At 35.2% G+C, this 19839-nt stretch overlaps 1 protein-coding gene across 4 annotated transcripts in view; it reads left to right on the forward strand.

Moving 5' to 3' along the window:
- The first annotated feature begins 17256 nt into the window (after positions 1 to 17256).
- Positions 17257 to 19839, forward strand: part of mitfb (melanocyte inducing transcription factor b) — a 34861-nt gene continuing 32278 nt past the window's right edge. For 2 of the 4 annotated variants that reach the window (XM_044118562.1, XM_044118578.1), the window contains exon 1: positions 17257 to 17543. In XM_044118562.1, the coding sequence (XP_043974497.1) occupies positions 17440 to 17543 (104 nt within the window). In that variant the 5' untranslated portion in view covers positions 17257 to 17439. The remainder of the gene's footprint in view (positions 17544 to 19839) is intronic. The other 2 variants (XM_044118551.1, XM_044118569.1) reach the window with 1 other exon arrangement.

Below are 19839 nucleotides of genomic sequence, written 5' to 3' on the forward strand. Positions count from 1 at the left end.
AGCACCTAAAAGGTATTAGAAGATTTGTGATTTTGAAAATATTGCTGGTCTTGTGGTTCCCTAATCCCACATTATGTTTCTTACCAACCAACAGTCAATTCATACATGCTCTAGGGTCATTTTTGCTAACTCTGGTACCCAATGATTTAAAATAGTCTAAAATACTCTCTATGATGTTTCTCAGTTTCAAATAGAAAAAAAATTTAGCAATCCTTAATGCCGGAATTTTGCTCCACCTTATTCATCAAAACCATTTATTACCAGCATAAATAAACTGATACACAATGGTTTAACACATGGGTATGGAATGGAATTAGGTAGAAACAAGTCATGAGAGGCAGCAAACAAAAAAAACACAGGTCCAAATTGATGAAGCAATGAATTGACCAAGAGTTGAAGAGAAAAAAGTTTCCTTTTAGCCACTATATGACTCAGTAGTTAACAATGTGATCCTATTTGAAACACTGCTGTGTTAATGACAATAAAACCATTATTCCAAGGATTTATTGCTGTGGTAACCAAAGGAAAGGATTTGAAGTTTTTGCTTTTAGCCTTTGTACAGCAGAACAAAGGTATTAAGGACTATTCCAACCTGGATTATTTGTATATTATTCAGGCTGGTTTAGAAGCCAAATTTCAGATCTTTCAGAAGTTCCTTTAGAACAGAATAACCACTTTGACTTAAAGATGGTGAAGTGTGTGCAAATCAGAGCAATTGGGTTTGTTCATAATTTTAATGTATTGGTGTAATAAAAACTTAAGAAAAATGTAAGAAATTCAAAATAGAATAGCACCAAGCACTGAAAGTAAAATATACCAAAAGCCTATGTAAAGTTTTTTTCTATTTATTTGAATGTATTTTAATTTGTATTTATTTGGTACAATACATTAAAACACACATTGTTCCAGAACATATGATAAAGACATAGAATCATACACTAAAAAATATGTTTAATTAAAGAATTACACTAGATGGTGACCAAGAACTAACCTACTAGATTTATGAGATATTTTAAATTAAAACTGAAAAGGTTTTGCCTATGCTAAAAAAAGAATAAAAAATAAATAAAAATACACACATTTCACAAGATTTAGACTAATGTCAGCACTTTTGCAATTTTTTTTGGTAACTTCATGCATAATTAAAAACCAGATGATATTTTTTGGTGCAAGATCCAATTCTTTTTTTTCTGTCCTGCAGTGTACTTTTAGTCATCATAAAGCATGGCTGACGTCCTGGGGAAAGTGAAGTTCTCTGTACACCGGATAAATGATACAACCTTGCAAAAGTGACAGATTGAGGTTAACCTGTTTAACAACTAAAAAACAACTCCCAACCTGGGAAGAAAAAAAAAATCTGCCTCCCCAATTTGACAGAATGAGGTTGATTGCAGCTTCTAACAGTAGCAGTGAACCTAGCTGGTACTGTACCTGAAAGAGCTCTCTGGGGAGAGCGCAGGTGTGGATGCATCCCTGACTTGCTCTCATCCTTTGAACAGCGTCTGTAGTTCGTAAAACTGCTGCCTCTGACTGACTGGCTGCTGGCGAACACAGCTAACGAGAAGACTGCTCCATCCTGGAAATCAACAGGAGCAGCCGAGCCTTTGCTCTGTGCACTGACGGCTTACACAATGTGAACTCAATAGCTGACCTACAGTAATGAGGGCTGCCTGAGCCAGACTCCTGACCAACAGTTTAGGGTTTATTTCTCCTTAATGCAAGCAGTAAAGGTCAGAGGAAATGAAAAGAAGTGTTCTGTGGTCTGAACAAGCTGCTGAAGCAGGACAACTGTACTACTTTTGTCTTTGCATTTTTGAATGGATTATTTGATTGAATAACGACTGTTGCAAATTGATAGATTATTTTAGAAATTTAAATATGTGCAGAGCTGGATCTCCAAGCATAGATCATGCTTATAAAGCCAAATTGCTCCAGGAAATCAAACATTTCAATGACCTTAACTGTTTGTGCAAAGAGTGATTGAAATATTGAGCCAAGTTCATTCCAGAAGCTTCGTCTGACCACAAAAGCTGTGTGGTTTGTGTGCAACTTGCTAAGCTATAGTCTTTCTAATATTAGTGGCAGTGGATAATTGAGCCTTTGTGCATACTTCTGAACCTTTGTGGATTGGATCATTTATTTTATTATGGAGTTATTATTTTTAGAAAATCCTTTTCCCAACCTAATGAGTAAATAAATTGTTTTGATTCATTTAATGTTTGACAAACCCTGTCAATTCTTTGAATGACATCATCTTTAATTATCTAAGCAGCCCTTTGTCAAATGTTTCCCTTTCAAGAAATGAGTCTGTCTCATTACCATGGTCATAAATTTTATTTCATGATCTAAATTAAAAGTGTGCATTGAATAAATGCAATTAGTTTCAAGCAGGCCTACATCTGACAGTCACAAGAATATGATTACGTTGAGTTAATCTGGATTTAGTTATGGCTGCATCTCAGTGGGGTCATGTTATTTGTCTGTATTAAAGTCAGACAGCGCTCTGTACTATAAAATGACCACTAGAGGGTGCAGGAATGACTCTTTTTCAAAGTGAGGAACTTAGAATGTGGACAATGGATTCATCTTCATAAGCAGTTAGGGGTTCAGCTGATAAAGATAAAATAGGCAAGATCAAGGAGCTGCCATTTTTAACAGCCGACACAATTAATCATCTGAGCGCTTACTGCTATCAGACAGAGAAGCACGGGAATGCAGAATGGAATGAATGAATAAAGTTAATGCTTATGAGTGACAGGCAGAAGAGGCTCTTCACCACATTCAGACACACCTAACCCCAGATAATAGACACCAACACATTCAGACTCCTGGATACGAAAAAATCTACACTGCTGTTTATATAGCATGTGCAGATGTAGCATCTTACAGTCATCCAAAGCTACAAAGAGAAAAAAGAATGACATTTTTATTTTGACTAATTTTTTAGTTATCAACATCAACATCCAGTTCCTCATCAACATCCAGTTCTAAACCAACATAAAGAATACAGCAAAGCTACAAAGAGAAAGAAGAATGAAGTCCGCATTTTCTATTTTTTGAGAAATCAAACTCAGAAATGTGTGATTTTAGTTTAACATCACCCCCTTGACTCTGTTATGTGAGTACTTTAGTTTACTTACAGATGTACTATGAAGACCTCAGGGGTTTGTTGGATAACAGGATGATGTCATTAAGACTAAATAGCACAGCAGTCAGGCCATGGAAAAACTTGTAGAGAAATTTAATCTTTTAAAATGTATAGCAGTCCACTAAAACTGAGTGAAGGTTGTGCAAGGAGTGCATTATCCAGAGAAGGAGCCAAGTGGTGTATGGTAACTCTGGAGGAGCGACAAAGATTCACAACTCACTCTTGGACTCAGTTGTTAATGAAAGAATGGCAGGTAGAAAGCTAAAAGAAGTCCAATGCAATATCAGTAAAATCCATTTCATTTTGATGCTGTGATGTGACAAAATGGGAAAAAGTTTAAAATAACTTACCAGTAAACTACATTAAATAATGCTGTTACATCTCATTTTTCTTCCCAGAAAAAAAATAGGTGAATTTTCTTAACAGATGAATTCTATCTATTCAGCTTGAAAAGAAAAAAATATTGACTAAAGGGTGCAAGTTTGGCTCTTTTGAGGTAAATCATATGAACTTATGAATTAAAAAACTCCCAGTGGAAACTTGAACGAGGCACATAAGTTTCATAGGTATCTTGAAAATGATCCTCATTTTAAGTTCTAATCTTCTGATGCATTTGCTCACTTCACTAATTCCAGTTTCACAATCTTCTCTGGAGCAAATGTCAACCTTGAGGTGAACAATAGGCTTAACATCTCTGTCTCCTGAGCCCACCGTCTGTCAGTATTTAATACGTCACACTGGTTAAATGTCATGTCCAGACTGCAGCCTGTTTTATCTCGCTTTCCCAATTTAATGCATTATTGATGAGGTCCAATATCAAGTCACAGCCTGCTCCCTGCTCTTATGTACTCTTTTAAAGATGCCTGATGTAATTAACATCAGGCATCAATTATTGCTTTTTGCACTCTACTTTGAAATAAACTGTCTTAATTCATAAGCTATTTATTTGAATAATAAATAATGCATTTAATGATTTTATTCACATTTACACACACAAATCTAGAGAAATAAAAAAGGCCTAAAACAGAATCTAACTCCTAAAGAAATGGTTAATATCAAAATACAAGTTCTATGATTTAATAACTTGGGATTTAATGTGTGTAGTAGGATAATATGTATTGTTATAAAATGGTTTTTTGACGTTTGTTACCTGACCCCTGCTGTTTCTACAAAGAGCTCTAACAGAAGGTCTATAGTGATTTTGAAGTTTGCTAAAGAGACCTCAGGGAAACCAGCAGTACTTCTTCAAATAACACTGGCAACATGCTGAGGTTGCCGTGATTTGTTGACATAATCAATGACATTTCTAATAATCTATCAATATTAATAGTTTTTGTTGACATGTAATTTTAAGAAATCTGTCTTAATTTGGGTATTTTTTCTAAAGATATAGCTGTTTTTCTTTACATCGGTGTAAGTATATTCCTGATTTAAAGCAAATGAGAATTAGCTAGTTAAATAAAGATTAAATAAAAATAAATACATTAAGCAATCCTAAAATGATGAAAAATCATCAAAGTGGATGAATTGAACGAATTCCCTCAAATTTTGTAATAAATAAATTAATGAAATAACTATTTGATAAAAAATTAGCAGTGTGATTGACTAATCTAGAAATTATAATATAGATTAACACAACTAAAAGTTATTAATGGCAGCCCACTAATAACTTTATTAAAATAAATTAAAATTTGAGGCATTTCTGCTGTTACTAGAATATCTCTGCCTGAAGGATGATTGTCTTAACTATGAACTTGTGTGACATCTTTCTATGTTGGCTGCCGTTAGACCACCAAAACCTCAGCTCAGGGTTAAGTTTCCAGTAATATTGGTTTGCGTGTGAATGTGTGTGTGTGAGTGATTCAACTGAAAACAGAAGCTACTGCGTAGCAACGGTTTTGTGGGTTTGTGGGTAGATAACAAATGCTGAGCAGTCACTTCTATCAAAAATCACTACTGGTCATTAAACCTGGATAAGGAGTTGGGGGAGATGGACTATACAACCAAAAAACACAAGCCAAGTAAAGGGAGGAAAAGCACAAGGCAACATTTTACTAAACAAGGGTTAAGATTAAAAGCATTAGGAGCCTGAAGCTTTGACTTACTTTATTTTATGCTGAGCTGCAAAGGCATTTTAATCGAGTAAATTCCCCCACAGCATACTAAGCAGACCAATCAGATGTTTCTGCAATGTGAAATTAAGTTTCTAGGTTATGAGGAAGCTATGGCGTCTCAGTGGGTTACATAACACCAATAGTCTTTGTTTCAATCAAACATGGAAGCATCCCTTTAAATGGTGCCGTGTTACTGTACTCTCCCTAATTTGCCCCTAGTTTGCATATATGTGAATATACACTCTATAGAAATGTTTTGGTTTGTTTGTTTGTTTTAGTAGCTCAGATACCTTTAACTAATTTAGTAATGTTTATTACATCCATCACATTTGGTTGCTAAAGAATAAAAATTATCCCACTGTATCTAATTGGTCTAAAATGCATTTTTCTTTATTCAAATAAACAATATGTTTCAAGAAACATATGTAGCAAAAAATTAAAATAACATAAAAAAGACATATTTTTAAATGATTCTTTTTTTCAGTTCTACTAACAACATACTATCCGGAAAAAAAAAAGAACAGAGTAAAGGAACAGTCCTAATGAACAAAAACTCAAATGGCAGCCATGAGCTGAAGGATTCAGCACAGGTTTATCTCCTTATCTCAAGTCTCATCATGACTCATGCTGTCAGTGGTCAAAAGGTATCAGTCTGTCGTCATCTCTCAAAGACGAGCCGTCTGGCTGTTTGTGATATCCGGGAAATTTATGAGCACAAAGAGGCTCAGGATATTATGCAGGCTGTGTAGTACAAGTCTTAATGACATTTATATAATTAAAGTATGACATACTAGGAATCGGTGGGATTTGTGTGAATAAAGTCATGCCATACTTATTTTTTTTTTTTGTGTTGAAGCTTGTCCTACATACTGCACTGGATGCTTGTGCTTTTTATTTTTGAAAAGTAACACTTCTAAAAGCACAGTATTGCAAATGGGAAATTCTATCAAAAATATATTAATATAATTGTAAAAGTATTTCATTTATGTTTTTGAACCAGTGTCCTAAATAAACATCCATTCGAGAGTGTGACGCACCAATCAGTTGCTCATCAAAGCAAAACTAGCAGATAAGCTAATGTAAAATTAAGTATATTTTATTCTGTTTTTATGAAGCCTGATAATTCTCACTTTTTACACCCAACACATTATTTAAATTTTTTATTTCCTTTTGTATTGACAGTTTTTCAAGGGAAATATTGGTCAAATGGCAAAAAATATAATCTTTGTGTACCATAATACAAGTTTTCTTTGTCTTATGATCATGTCCAGTCTATGGGGATTTTGTTCCTGTTACGCAGAACAAAAGCCCTCTAAGAAAATACAGATACACATTTAGACTGGCAAATGACGTCACACATTAATTGTTAAAGTATTCATCTATTTCAGTAACTCCTTTCAATCAACACACAGTCATGATCCCTTCTGTGTAGATCATTTTGCCACTTCAAATCACAAGGCGAGCATTCAGATCATGAGGCTAGAAAGAAGTCAAAGTGGCGTGGTTTACAACTGCTGGGAATTTCCCAATACTTATGCATGCTGTCCAAATCCAATCAGGGCTTTAAAATAAAAGCATACCACATCATGTTCAGTGTGTCATTACAATCATCAGATTTGGCTGATCAACATATTTCTAAGATCAGACAAACAGTGGCAGGTCATAAGATGTCTTGTTAGTCCACCCTCAAACTACACAGCTGCTTTCTTCACTTTTTACTAAATTAAATTAGTTCACCCGTCCTTTATCACCATTATAAGTTCATAGTGATTATTTTGACTACCTCCTGCGTTGACTTAATACTTGTGGGTCAATTTCAACATCTTATTCTGTGTTGAGACCTTTCAGTAGATCACATGGTTTATGTCGATCATGGAATGAAAGGATGGTTTGATAATGGGTAGCTGTTTGTTTTAATAAATGTGAATTTGTATTCGACCATTTCTATGTTGGAATCTACAAAAGATTAACAGTCAAACCTGAACTATGTTGTTCTCTAGTGAAAAGTGATTCTTAATAGAACAAATCAAAGTTTATGAAACTCCTAAAAGAGAATATTTGGATGGTTTTTTTGACCCTCAGGATAAACCTGCATCGAAAGCAGAATATACAGAGGATGAGATATTCTTCACTAATCCTTTAAAGCCATCTAGAATGCAAAACAGGTGGATTTTTAGTTGTGTAACTAAAGGGGCTTGCCCAGAGAGGTTTGCATCCTTGTTGGCCGCAGCCAGCAATGGGATTAGTAGCAGTTTTATTTCTCTATGTTAAAATAAAAAAAGGGGGATCTTTGGTATGTACTCGCTTTTAAATTTCATTGCAATGCATATCTGTCACAGTTTGACCTTTTGTTAAGACTAGAAGAAAGATCACAGGTGGAGAGGGAACAACGTGAAAGCTGCTTCTCGTATGTACAGCCAGTGGACCATTTCAGTGAGGGCAGTAAACTGGCTATTATTGGCTCAAAACAATAACTGGAGAATGAGTGCAGCCTCTAGGATTAACAAATAAACACTCAGATACGTGATTGTGATTTCATATGTCCCAGCTGAGGGAGCGTTGCAATGGGTTGATAATTGAGATAGTAAAATTGAGACTAAACTGATGATTAAATTAATACACCTTCTTGTTAGTCTCCATGTCATAAATTAGACAGACTCACGAAAAACTGCAAGCGGACAAAGAACAGGAACTTTTGAGTCCACAATAACATTAACTTTTACAGCTTTTCTTATTTTGACAGATTTAAGTCTGAGTTGGAAAAAAAAAGTAATAATAAAATCACAGACTGCAGATTTTCATTACAAAACACTGCAGTAACTTTCTGCAGAGCTCAGGGACATGGCACTGAGGCACGGATGTGAATGGCTGGAAGAAAATGGGACATAAAAACTAATATGCCACACTGCACTAGACTGAAACAGAATCATTTATTGTGCTTATTTCCCTGTGAGTATATATTAATGTGGCTCTGATGCCATTTACAAAATACTAGATCAGATGAACTAATAATGTTTAAGTCACTTGTTCATAAATAAGACAAATTTCCAAGCCTGTCCTTGCAATTTGCTAACCTGTTAACACTGTTATTGAATTTCATATTATAATATATATTAGATTTTCTCCCATTCTTAAGTATGTGAATACAAGATTACTTGCACATCCAAATATAGATCTCTTCCACTCTGTCTTTAGCTAATTTTTCATCAAGTCTCAGGAGGCTTTGATTCCTGGATGGAACGTTTCCAACTGAGTGCTAAGACATTTCTTAGAAGTATCAAACAGATAAAGGAGCATCAGCATGTCCATGTGTGTTGGGCTGAGGCCACTTCAATAAATTGTATATAAAAAAAAGCTGATCAAGAAATGCACAAGAATTCAACTGTGGTGATAAATGACACAGGACATCCTGTCTAGTGAACATAAAGAGCAGAATGTTTAAAGCTTAACATGTGTTACGCAGGCATGAGCGCCAGACGATTCCTGTTTGTTCTGTCTGGTGCTTAAAATATACCTTAACTGATGTCTCTTCCTATAGCTGAGCGATAACAGCAGGAGGAAGGTTAATATTAGCCACACAGTGTCTTGAAAAATTATAAATTTCCAATGAGTTTGTTAGGATTTCAAATGATAGGTCAACGCCAAGTAGTGGAAAATTCATATACGTTTTTTCTGAAATAAAAATTTAAAGACCAGGCTTTTGTATAACCAGCCTTATGCATAATCCAAACTACAAGTCTTTTGGATAATGTTTCCATAAGTTTTGCACAATTAGGGCCTGAATGTTTTTTTCCATTCTTTCCTACAAAATACTTCACGTTTTGTCTGATTAAATCCAAGGGGTGTGCAAATTGCAATTTTCAAGTCATAATAAAGATTTACAGTTGAATTCAGGCCTGAATTTTGACTGACCAATTATAACACAAAAATATGTTTTTATCCATATGCTTTCATTTCAGCTTCAGTTGTTTAGGGTTGTTTTCCTGTCGTAGTGTAAACTTTAAACCCAGTCCCAAGCGTTTTGTAGCCTCTAACCGACTTTATTGCAGTATTGTCTGTGTAATATTTAGGTTTATCTCCCTCCAGAAAGGCATTCCCATTCCATTAGTTTGGGTATTTTCTATACTGTGGATCTCTGCAGCTCCTCCAGAGTTACAATAGGCCTCTTGGTCTGTTCTCTGATTAATGCTGTCCTGCCTGTCAGTTTAAGTGGACAGCTGTGCTTTACCTTGCAGCTGTGCCGTACTCTTTTCATTTCAAGATAGTTGTTAGATGATGATTTGAAACTCTACATGACCCTCACTCAGTCTCAAACGTTTCCCTGGTCTTCATGATGCTGTTTCTTAACTAAGGTTCCTGAACAAACCTCTGAGGCATCCACAGAACAGCTATCTTTCAACTGTCTACTAATTAGACTGGGTTTTTTTAAAAAACAATTGGTTGCACTGGATTTTATTAAGTGGGATAAGAGGAAAGGGGAGCTAAATACAAATCCACATCATTTCTAGATTACAATAAAGAAAAAGCTATGCATAATCTTATTTTATATATAAAAATATGTGTGTTGGTCTATCACATTTAAACCAAAGGAAATACAATAAGGGTTGTAAAGCTGTCAGGTCAACAAGAAGGAACTATTCTAACACAGTTTGTGAGGTGCGTACACTGGCCCACCTGCAGCTAGACTGTTACAACAGGTTTAGATTTGTTGTACATCCAGACAAAATTTAGTTAGCGGCCTGAGCTGCAAGTCATAGAAAATCACATTTGCTTGTCAAGATGGTACCAACAAACCCATGCTGATGGATCACATGCATGAATGACTGATCATACTTTGTCTTCTCACAGCTCTTTGAGGCGCTTTAAATGTGTCCAGTATTTATCCCGCTCTAAGTGAAGATAAGACAGCCAGTGCCCATCATCCGGTATCTCTCAGCGCCTCTCATCCAGCAGCTGCCGGTGTTCTGTCAGATAGCCATACATGTCAGAATAGCATACATATGGTAAGAGCGCATGCGCATTCTGCAGGAGGTCCGCCATACTGAGAGGAGTCGTCAGCTTGTCATACGCGAGAAGAGACACAATAAAAAGTAACTAAATAAATTAAATTTAATGCTGCTGCAGCTGCAGTAAACTACAAAACACGTCCTAAAACACGCCCTGTTTAAATTCACGTCCCCCACTTCCTTAATATTTTTGGGTTGGATAACATGTCTGCTAACTTGGATAGCATGTCGTGTATGAAAACGCAATTTTTACCCACACTGAAACTGGGGCAAAACCAGTGTTTCACTTTTGAAAAAAATACTTATCTACGTCATGATTCTATGTTGCTGATTAAATAAAATCATATGGTAATGACAACGTATACATGTCTGAGCTAAGCGTATGACTATCTGACAACGTATGCTGAAACGTATGCAAACGTATGCTGATCTGACAGATATAGCCATCAGTTTGTCATACGCGTATGACGATCTGACAATGTATGGCTATCTGACAGAACACCGGCCGGCCTGGTTCACACTGCATCCCCATGTTAATGAACCTTGATGGCCTGAAGGCGGTGTCTCTGCTGCATCCCTTACTATCACATGAGATCCATTCGGTCCATGCGTGTCCAGTTAGGACCTTGTTTGATGTTTGATATTAAAAACTGAGTCTCTCTCTCTCTTTTCTTCTTGCTTCATATTTATTCTGATCTATTTTGGATGATTTCATTTTTTTATTAAAGTGTTTGCTTTGCAAGGTCTTCGGTTCACAACCGATGTCTTCTGTATCACTTTTGCACTCTTTTTTTTGTTACCATAGCAACAACTTTTCCTCCTCTCCTGTTAGGTTATACTAAAAAAATTAGCAAATATTTACATTTGCCTGCAGCCCTAGAGGTTTTTAGAGTACTAATATTCAGTCACATACAGCTGCTTGCATGAGTATTTCCTTACATGTAATCACAACCCAAAATTAAATAAATATTTTATATTTTAGACCAAAATTAAGTTGTGCACACTGGCTTGTGGCAAAGTACAAACTACTGCTTTCTTTTAACAATAGGTTTCTTATTGTGCAATGAAGGTCTGAAATGTGCAGTGCACAACTAATAATTATCATCTTAACATATTTTAACACCTGAGCTGTGGATTTCGGCATTTCCTCCAGAGGTGCATTGGATCTCATGGCTGCTTCTGTGATAAATGCTCTTGGCGCACAGCCTGCCAAGTTATGTGGTAAAGTTAAATGCTATTTGTTGTCTATTGTTTCACAATATCCTCTAGCAAATCTGCAAGTTCATCAAAGATAAGATTTTTCCAGAGATGTTCTCTTTTACTAATCATGAGCCTAAAGATTACATACAAAATACATTTTTAAGACAAAAATTGTGGGGTTTGCAAAAGGTTTGTTTAATACCTCCTTAAAAATACTTGGATTGATTGATGAGCCTCATTAAAATGGACTTTTGGGAGCACAAATGTCATCAAACTGTTCTGTTCGTACTTGGATGTGCCTCTTGTAGATTACTTTTCCATGCATGCAGTGTCATGAGCAACTTAATTCTTAAAAAAATTAAAATGAAGACAAATAATGACATCTGCTACCTCAATAAAACTGACAAAACAGGCAATGGTGAAACTTGTTCTTTTTCAATAAAGCATAGCAACATAATTCACTGAGAAGCAATAATACTACAGAGCTAAAAAGAATCATTTGATTCATGTTCCTAAACTCTTGGGGTTATTTTTAGATACTTGTTTGAAGCACCTTACAGCTCTGCGTGTAGAACATGACCTCACAGAAATATGGGTCAAACACACTGTGTATAAAAGCTCATTTGCATGTGTTCTAAATGCAGTACAAATAAATGCAAAAAAAGAAAAAGAAAAAAAATAACCTTAAAAAACTTAGTTGCTGCTTTTCAATGGCTGAATGCCAAGTCTCTATGCTGAACACACAAAAGAGGAAAAGCTGCTTGGTGCTTTTTATTGTATTATAAAGCCAGATGCACTGCAGTTTTTCCACTTTACACACCAGTTAAAATCCCTGACTTGATAAGAGCTCAGTGCTGCTGAACCTGATCACTGGTGTGTATTTCACCTGTGAGATATATTCCTGTCCAGGAGTGACGACATTGCTGAAATATTTATTGATCCCAACAGCATTGCTCAGCTGGTAGTTTTTACAAAAGAGAAAGATACCACAATTTTAGAAAAGTTGGAAAAATAAATGTATTTCTCCTTTATTGTATGTTAAGTTTGCTTAATGAAAACAGACCAATTAAGAGCTGCATATAGGCAAAGCTGTGGAGTGTCACCAGTGGCAGGTTTGCCCTATTTGCCCCCCCACAACACTCTTGGATTTCTGACATCATTCATGAATGAGTATCTCATTAAGATCCCCCAAAACCATCTGTTCAATGAGTCCTTACAGAAAAAAAGAACACATAAACAAAAGAGGAGGTTTCCTCACTACTGCTATCACATTTATTAGGAATTTAACGACTTATTTACTGAATAAAAGTATTTTGAATGATACCATTTGGTGTACCTCAAAAACACAAAGAAAGCTTCCTAAATATTTTTCTTTGCATTTTATGATTCAAATTGAAATGTGAAAAAGTAGTACATTTTTACAGTTTACCCAAGTGCATAAAAAGCAAACCAAGAAGAAGATAGCAACCACAAGGCATGCAGATAAAACATACATTTTTATTACAAAAATCTAATCTTTATCTTTGTGGAGCAAGAACTCATAAACACAAGCCCTCAGCTAAACACAGCAGCAACAAAGAGTGATATGGAGATAACATGCTCACACCACTGTGGCATGGGGTTAACAGGGTAACTTGAGATCTGCATTTGCATTTGCTTCATGCCTAGTCCGGTGTTTATGCTGCTACCGTCTCACTGTAAACAGCCAGATCCTGGTTTCCAAATGCCTTATCTAAAATCTATATCAACAAATCTATGCTAAATGGAACTGGAATGAATTTCATCTGTGTCACATTTTGGTTACTAACTTATATTATGGCTGAGAGTATTTCTGATCTGAACATCTCTTTAATTACAAAATGGCTGAAATAGCATGGTAGTAGGTATAACTTAAAATCTTTTAAATAAGTTTCAAAATGCATTCATACATTTTCATATTTTCAAAAGACTTTTCTTAAAAGTGGCTTCTTGGTGGAGAAATGTGTTGGATGTTGGACTTTGTTTTACTTTACACAAATGTGACACATACATTTACTATTGTTCTGGAGAACTAAAATAAGCATAGCAGTAGTTTCTGGATTCTATTTGAAGTCCAGTGCCAGAGAAATATGCTGCTGTAAATAGCTGATCGCTGGCTGATGTCAATCCAAAAGTTTGTGCACAGAGCAAAACTTTCTCTTTTCATATCATCCTACATCATCACTGTTAGCTGATTCTGTTTGCACTGGCTGTCAGCGCCTACAGTAGTTATCTGTGCATCATTGTGTAAACAATATTGTGGTCTGCTCTGCAATTATGCTCCTGTTTCCAGCTATGTTGAGGTCAGTGTAGTGGTGCACATTACTGGTGTGCAGCTAGTGGGTAAGTTGTTTTGAACCAGATTACTAAAATATTACTGTTATATTTTAGTAAATTGAAGCAGTTAAATTTGTTATTTTACATCAGAATAAAAGTAGTGTCTTGTATTTATTTACTTAATTAATTGCTGTGCATATTAGGACAAAAATGTAAAAGGAAGAATTGGATTCTCAGGGGCAAAAGTCTACTTTCATATTCGATAAATGTTTGTGTTACTGTCCTTGTGTCATTTTAACAATTGAATAAAACAGGATGGAATAATCCTTTATTTGACCCTTGGTTGATAAATGCATCATTAGCCAATGAGCTAATAATAATTTGATGTCATATGGCAATCATTTTTGATTTCATAATTTTTTTGTCTTCATATACCACCTTCCACAGCTATTGTCGAAGGATGTGTAAAAAGCCTTATAATGAATAAATCTCTCGTTGCAGCAGTATAATCTCACTAAAACATTTAGAAGAGTTTAACATTTAATTTGGGAGCGTTTACTGAGAGGGTCCATCTAAAGCTGTGTTGCTAGTATTATTGGTAACACAACTTCTTGTATCGCGAATAACATCCATGACAGAAAAGCAAGTGAAGGTTTTTCATCATTTATATTTAACTTGGTTGATCAGAGTTTCCAGGAACTTTAACCCTGTGAATCTTCCCCACCATGCACAGTGAAGAAAGTTCTCTTGCCCTTCAGACCCATCTGGAGGTCTCCAATATGTGAAAAAAGTTCTTGATGTTAATGTTTAAATATTGTTTGGGGATTATGATTCTGTTGGTTAATATTTTTAACGAGGCCCTCAGAACCTTGTTGGTATGCATAGCATTATCATTTCTAGAAGATTTTCAGATGATGCAAGAAGACTAAAACTGAATAATCACCGTGTCTGTCAACAGCCTGATAATCCAGGATGTATGGCCAAACAAACACAGGAATAGTTGTACACACAAAGCCTACCTTCTTCAATGGCTGTCTCAATATTCCATATGAAAATACATATGGTGAGTGCAGGAGAAGAGCTCATATAACCATTATTTTTGTGGTTATTAATAAAATAAGGGCAATACTTTCCATTCATTGTATCAAACTGTGCATCAAAGACAGAATAACATGCAGATGTATAAAATATTTACATACTACATCCACTTGAGAAATCACAAAGGGCATTGTATTCTGCACACTCTGTGGGTCTTACACAGTTGGGGGTTCTGGGTAATCAGTGCATCCATTCACTCAGCTACATCTAGAATAATGCATGTCTGGTCTATTGTGTGCATGCCTTGACATTTTTAACTGAGCGCAAAACCCCTCAGCATATGCTTCTTATGCCCTGACTGTGAGCTTTCTTTCTTCTGTGTCCAAGTAATCAGGTCGCTGAGATAAAGAATTTTGATCCTGTTATGAAACCTGTGTCTAAGTTCAGTTTCAATCTTGTCAATTCAGGATTTATTTTTAGTTTGCCAAAGGCTTTGCTTGCTAAATAGGAGCCCAGTTCCACTGTAACACTATTATTAAAAAGTTAGCTTTAAACCAGTTCAACAGGATGAGGAGAATGCAAATATTAAATTTCCACCAAATTTCCATTTTGCAAGTGTAGGCCAAAAAAAAGGATTTTTTTTTAGAACTATACTGCCCCTCAGTGGAAGATAAGAGTTCAAATGAGCAGACTAATAACTAATGCAGTGGACTGTGTATGACTGTGGAGAGGACTCAAAGTCATTTAAGTTAGTTTGGACCTCCAGAGGTTCTTGCTCCTGCTGGGTTAAACACCTCCACGATTTCAGAAAACAAATTAATTCACCAGATTATGTCATTTAAGGAAGATCTTTTTGAACTGCTTTATTTTAACATAAAAGTGAATGACCTTGTAGGTGCTTCAAAATTTACAGTATGTCTATAGATTATCCTTTATCTTGCTGCACTAAATCAGTGAGGGAAAGTTTTCAATTAGGTTAAAAAGTACTAATTATTATAATTGATAAGCTGAGTCATAATTTTGAAGTGGTTTAAAATATAAATCTATCCAGTTAAGATGTTTGACCCCTTGGCCATTATATTATTATTGACTCAGTATTGATTTTATTTCTTATGCACTCATTCTAATTGTGCTTTCCAGCATGTTGCAATTTGTGGCTGCCTTTTTCAAAAATTTGGTATCCATATGTCCCCCCCGACAGAAATTAAAATGTAATCCTATATATCATACCATATGTAAACAGATAACAAAAAAACGTGCATTTGTGTGTCACCATACAATCACCGTCAGGATTAGTGTCGATGATATCAAAGGAAAATAGACAGAAGTCAAAATCAGACATCAGGATTCCAAGATTTAATACCCAGAACAATCTTTATATATTCATATTAAATATCCATGAATCAGTTCTTCCCAGTAAAAGTTGACATTTTTATATGCCATTCTCATAATTACCATTTCAGCTATCTTAAAGCATGCATTCTTATGTTCTTTCTATCTATGCTGTGGCTTGTTGAGATTAAATTCTTGCTCAAAGAAATTCCTAATTTATATATCATGAGATATTAATTAGAAATAGTTTAGCTTTTGATTAAATATCGAAAAGACTTGCCGTTCTTACCATAATTACTTATTACTAAAGCAGACTGGTCAGAACTTCCTCCATTTTAAGGAAGGAAATAATAAAGTAAAACTGTTTAGTCCCAAAACCGTAAACATAGAGATCAGGTACAAACCAAAGAGCAGGTTATAAGTCGGTCAGAATTTTACCATCCAATAAGTCATTTAGTGAATCAGTCTATATTTTTCACAACCTTGATCTTATAAATCTTATAAAGATCTGAGCAAACAATTATCATATATGGGTATATAGTACTATATCTGTAAGCCACCTATGACACACAATTTATAACCTATCTGTTATGTGGTTATTTGTAACCACACAACCACACTCCATTAGTCCCTAAGTGACTGAAAACCTAGTATTTATTAAGCCACTCTGACTTAATAAAGAAAAGATGAAAGTCCTTGTATTTGGTTCAGAATTGCACACTCCTCTCCTTTGGAGTCAATTTCCTTAAAACCTGAGAAGTTCAGAAACATTTGGGTCCTTTAAAACATAACTAATATATTTACTGAGTATTTCATCTTCCTAGTTATGGTAATTAGTTTATTTCTTAATTATATATTAGCTATTTTTTTGCTTTGCTTTTTTTTTCTTTTTATGTAATGCATGTTATTGCTATTATTTTAGTATTACTCTTTTAATGTATTTCTCGTTTCAATGTGCATTTCATTACCTCTGTTTCTTTATTTTACTGGAAGGCAATTTAACTTGAGTATAAATGGTACCAATCAGCGTGGGATTGCGCCTCCGTTGCTGCAGCCAATCAAAACCATGCTGACATTTCAAAGCAAGTGCATTCTGGTACTCGTAGTTCTTAGTCGGCTTGAAGTCAGTCAACTGCCCTGCGCTCGCTGCTGTGGCGGACTACAGAGCTCCTGGTCCTGGATAGAGGCGGCTCGTGTTGACGGCTGCTTTACTCCACGAACTACGGCGGTGCAAACATCGTCAGTCTTTTTTCTTGTATTAATTGATTAAGGTTTTAGCGCTTCTCAGAAGTTGACAGTCGCGGCTATGCAGTCTGAATCGGGAATAGTTCCAGACTTCGAGGCTGGAGAGGACTTCCAGGACGAGCCTAAAACCTACTACGAGTTGAAGAGTCAGCCCCTGAAAAACAGGTCAGTTCTGCGCGCTTCTGTGCGAGTGTGGACAGTTATTTACAAGACTGCAGCGGCTTTTGGAGTTGAAGTGATAATTAGGCTGCTGACTTTTCTGAGCGCTGTCCCGAATGCTGGTTATGATGTTGGTGAGGCTTCTGCAGGGATGTACCCAGAGCTATTTCCAGCACTGACCTCTGCAGCTGAACTCAGTCCGTTTGGTTATCCTGCTGGCATGAAGTCAGTTATGCAACATTTGGGTGTTGTCTTGTCAATATCAACTTCAAATATTAGTTCACAGAAGTGCAGACAGGTCCCGGGTTTTTTTTTTTTGTGAGATGCTGTTCAGCCTTGCTCATATGGATGGTTGGTACTCTTCAAACAAAATGGGGAGTGGTGTTTTATTATTGAGTCATTTGAAAAGCCACTAAGACTTGCATGATTACTGTTGCTTCTTCTCACCTTTATATCGCCATGTTAAATCTTCATGATGTTAAATGAGGGCAATATAACCAGAACTTATATAAATTACATAAAAAGTTAATACACGTCAAGAATTATATTTAAAAAGTGTGATGTATTTCAAGCATCCATTTCTCCTAATTATAATTATGATTTACATCTAATGAAAACTACAAAATAAGTTGTTTTTTTTTGTTTTTGTTTTTTTTAGAAATTATCAGTATTAAAAAAGTTATTACTGAACTGCATGTCTTGTACTGTGCAACATTTGCACTCAATGGTTATTTGGAGTATCTTCTGCATTACTGTATAAATGTGGTAAGTCCTGAATACTTTTATGTCTTAAGCAACTCACTCCATTTCAAGTCATGTCTTGCAATTTTCCTTCAAGCTCTTGAATGGTTTTATCCACTGTCATAGGACTGCAGCTATTCCTGATGCGTGTGCACCTTTTTCTACAACACGTTTTCCTTCCACTTAACTTTTCATTATTTTGGTTGCACACAATGTGAAACAACCAACAATGATCTTTTGTGGCTTTCCCTGCTGGTGGAGGTTGTCAGTGAATATTTGATGTCTGCTGTCTTCCAAATGACTGATTATTGATGTACAACATAATCACAATGTCTAACTGGAAAAAATTAATAAAAAATTTGTTAATTTTTTTTTTTAAATAATTAAAAATATTTCCCTCTGTTTGAAATAAACCGATATACCTGACTTTCAGTTTTTGGTAGAAATCATTGTAATAAAAACACCTAAGATGTACAAAAAATTCAATTTGTTTCCAGGGATACAAACGTCCGAGTTATTTCTAATCACTCCCATTCATTCCACTACAATCAAGTTATCTAGATGGATTTGAAAGAAAGTCTAAGTCAATCATAATAAAAAATAGATTACAGTAAGTTCATCATAACAAATGCATTGGTAAAAAGTTGTCTTTCTGAAGCCTTGATAATATAACAGCTGAGCTTTGTTTAATGGTACTTTTACTATTCCTGTTTCTTATATCTGAGTGTGTTTTAATGTACGTTGTATATCATAAGTACATCAGAAAGTAAAAAACCTTTTCTCTGTAGTTTTGCTTTTGAAGAAAAACACCTGCTGAGCCTCTAATAACGGCGATGGGCTTATATTAAGCCACCAAATGAAATTTTCCTCAGAACCTGTTACAACAAAATCTAGTTGTGACACATTCAGATTATGTCTCGAGGTTTGAAATCAATATTTGGGGTTGATAAGTTGTTTAATCTTAAAACATAAAAATTAAGAAAATCACCAGATAGTCTTCAGTGGAACTATATATAAAATTTTACACTAGAAAAAAATACTCATCATATGTGGTTATTTTTAATTATATTATTAAACTTTAATTAATAACTCTAAAGATGATGGTATGATTGGTTCCATCAGAAAATGTATTTCAAAATGTTTATGTTTTAGAATATAGTTAAGAGAAATTATTGTTCTGGGCTGTTTAGTAGCTCATTTTCACAACTTAATACAATTTCCAAACATTTCTGCTTTTGATCTGTTTGGCAGTCTCTGATACTTATGACCCCAGAAATTGCTTTTCAAATCTTATAAATGCAATAAATTTGCCATTTAAACAAGGACAGACAGCAGATGTTATTCTACTTTTATTGACTCCTACCAAATTGACAAATAAATGCTTTATGAATTATTTTAAGTGTAATTACTAGCCCACAGTTTTGGGAATCCCAGATGTAATAGGTGGAGTGATGTAACCTATTTGAGTAAAGCCAAGTTTTATTTTTAGAGCAGTTTTTCTGGCGCTCTAGGCTGTATGCTGACAGCATTGGCTGCTGTCTAGTGCAAGGCATACAAATAT

The sequence above is a fragment of the Gambusia affinis genome, linkage group LG01 (genome assembly GCF_019740435.1).
Source record: "Gambusia affinis linkage group LG01, SWU_Gaff_1.0, whole genome shotgun sequence".
In the NCBI taxonomy this organism is placed as follows: domain Eukaryota; kingdom Metazoa; phylum Chordata; class Actinopteri; order Cyprinodontiformes; family Poeciliidae; genus Gambusia; species Gambusia affinis.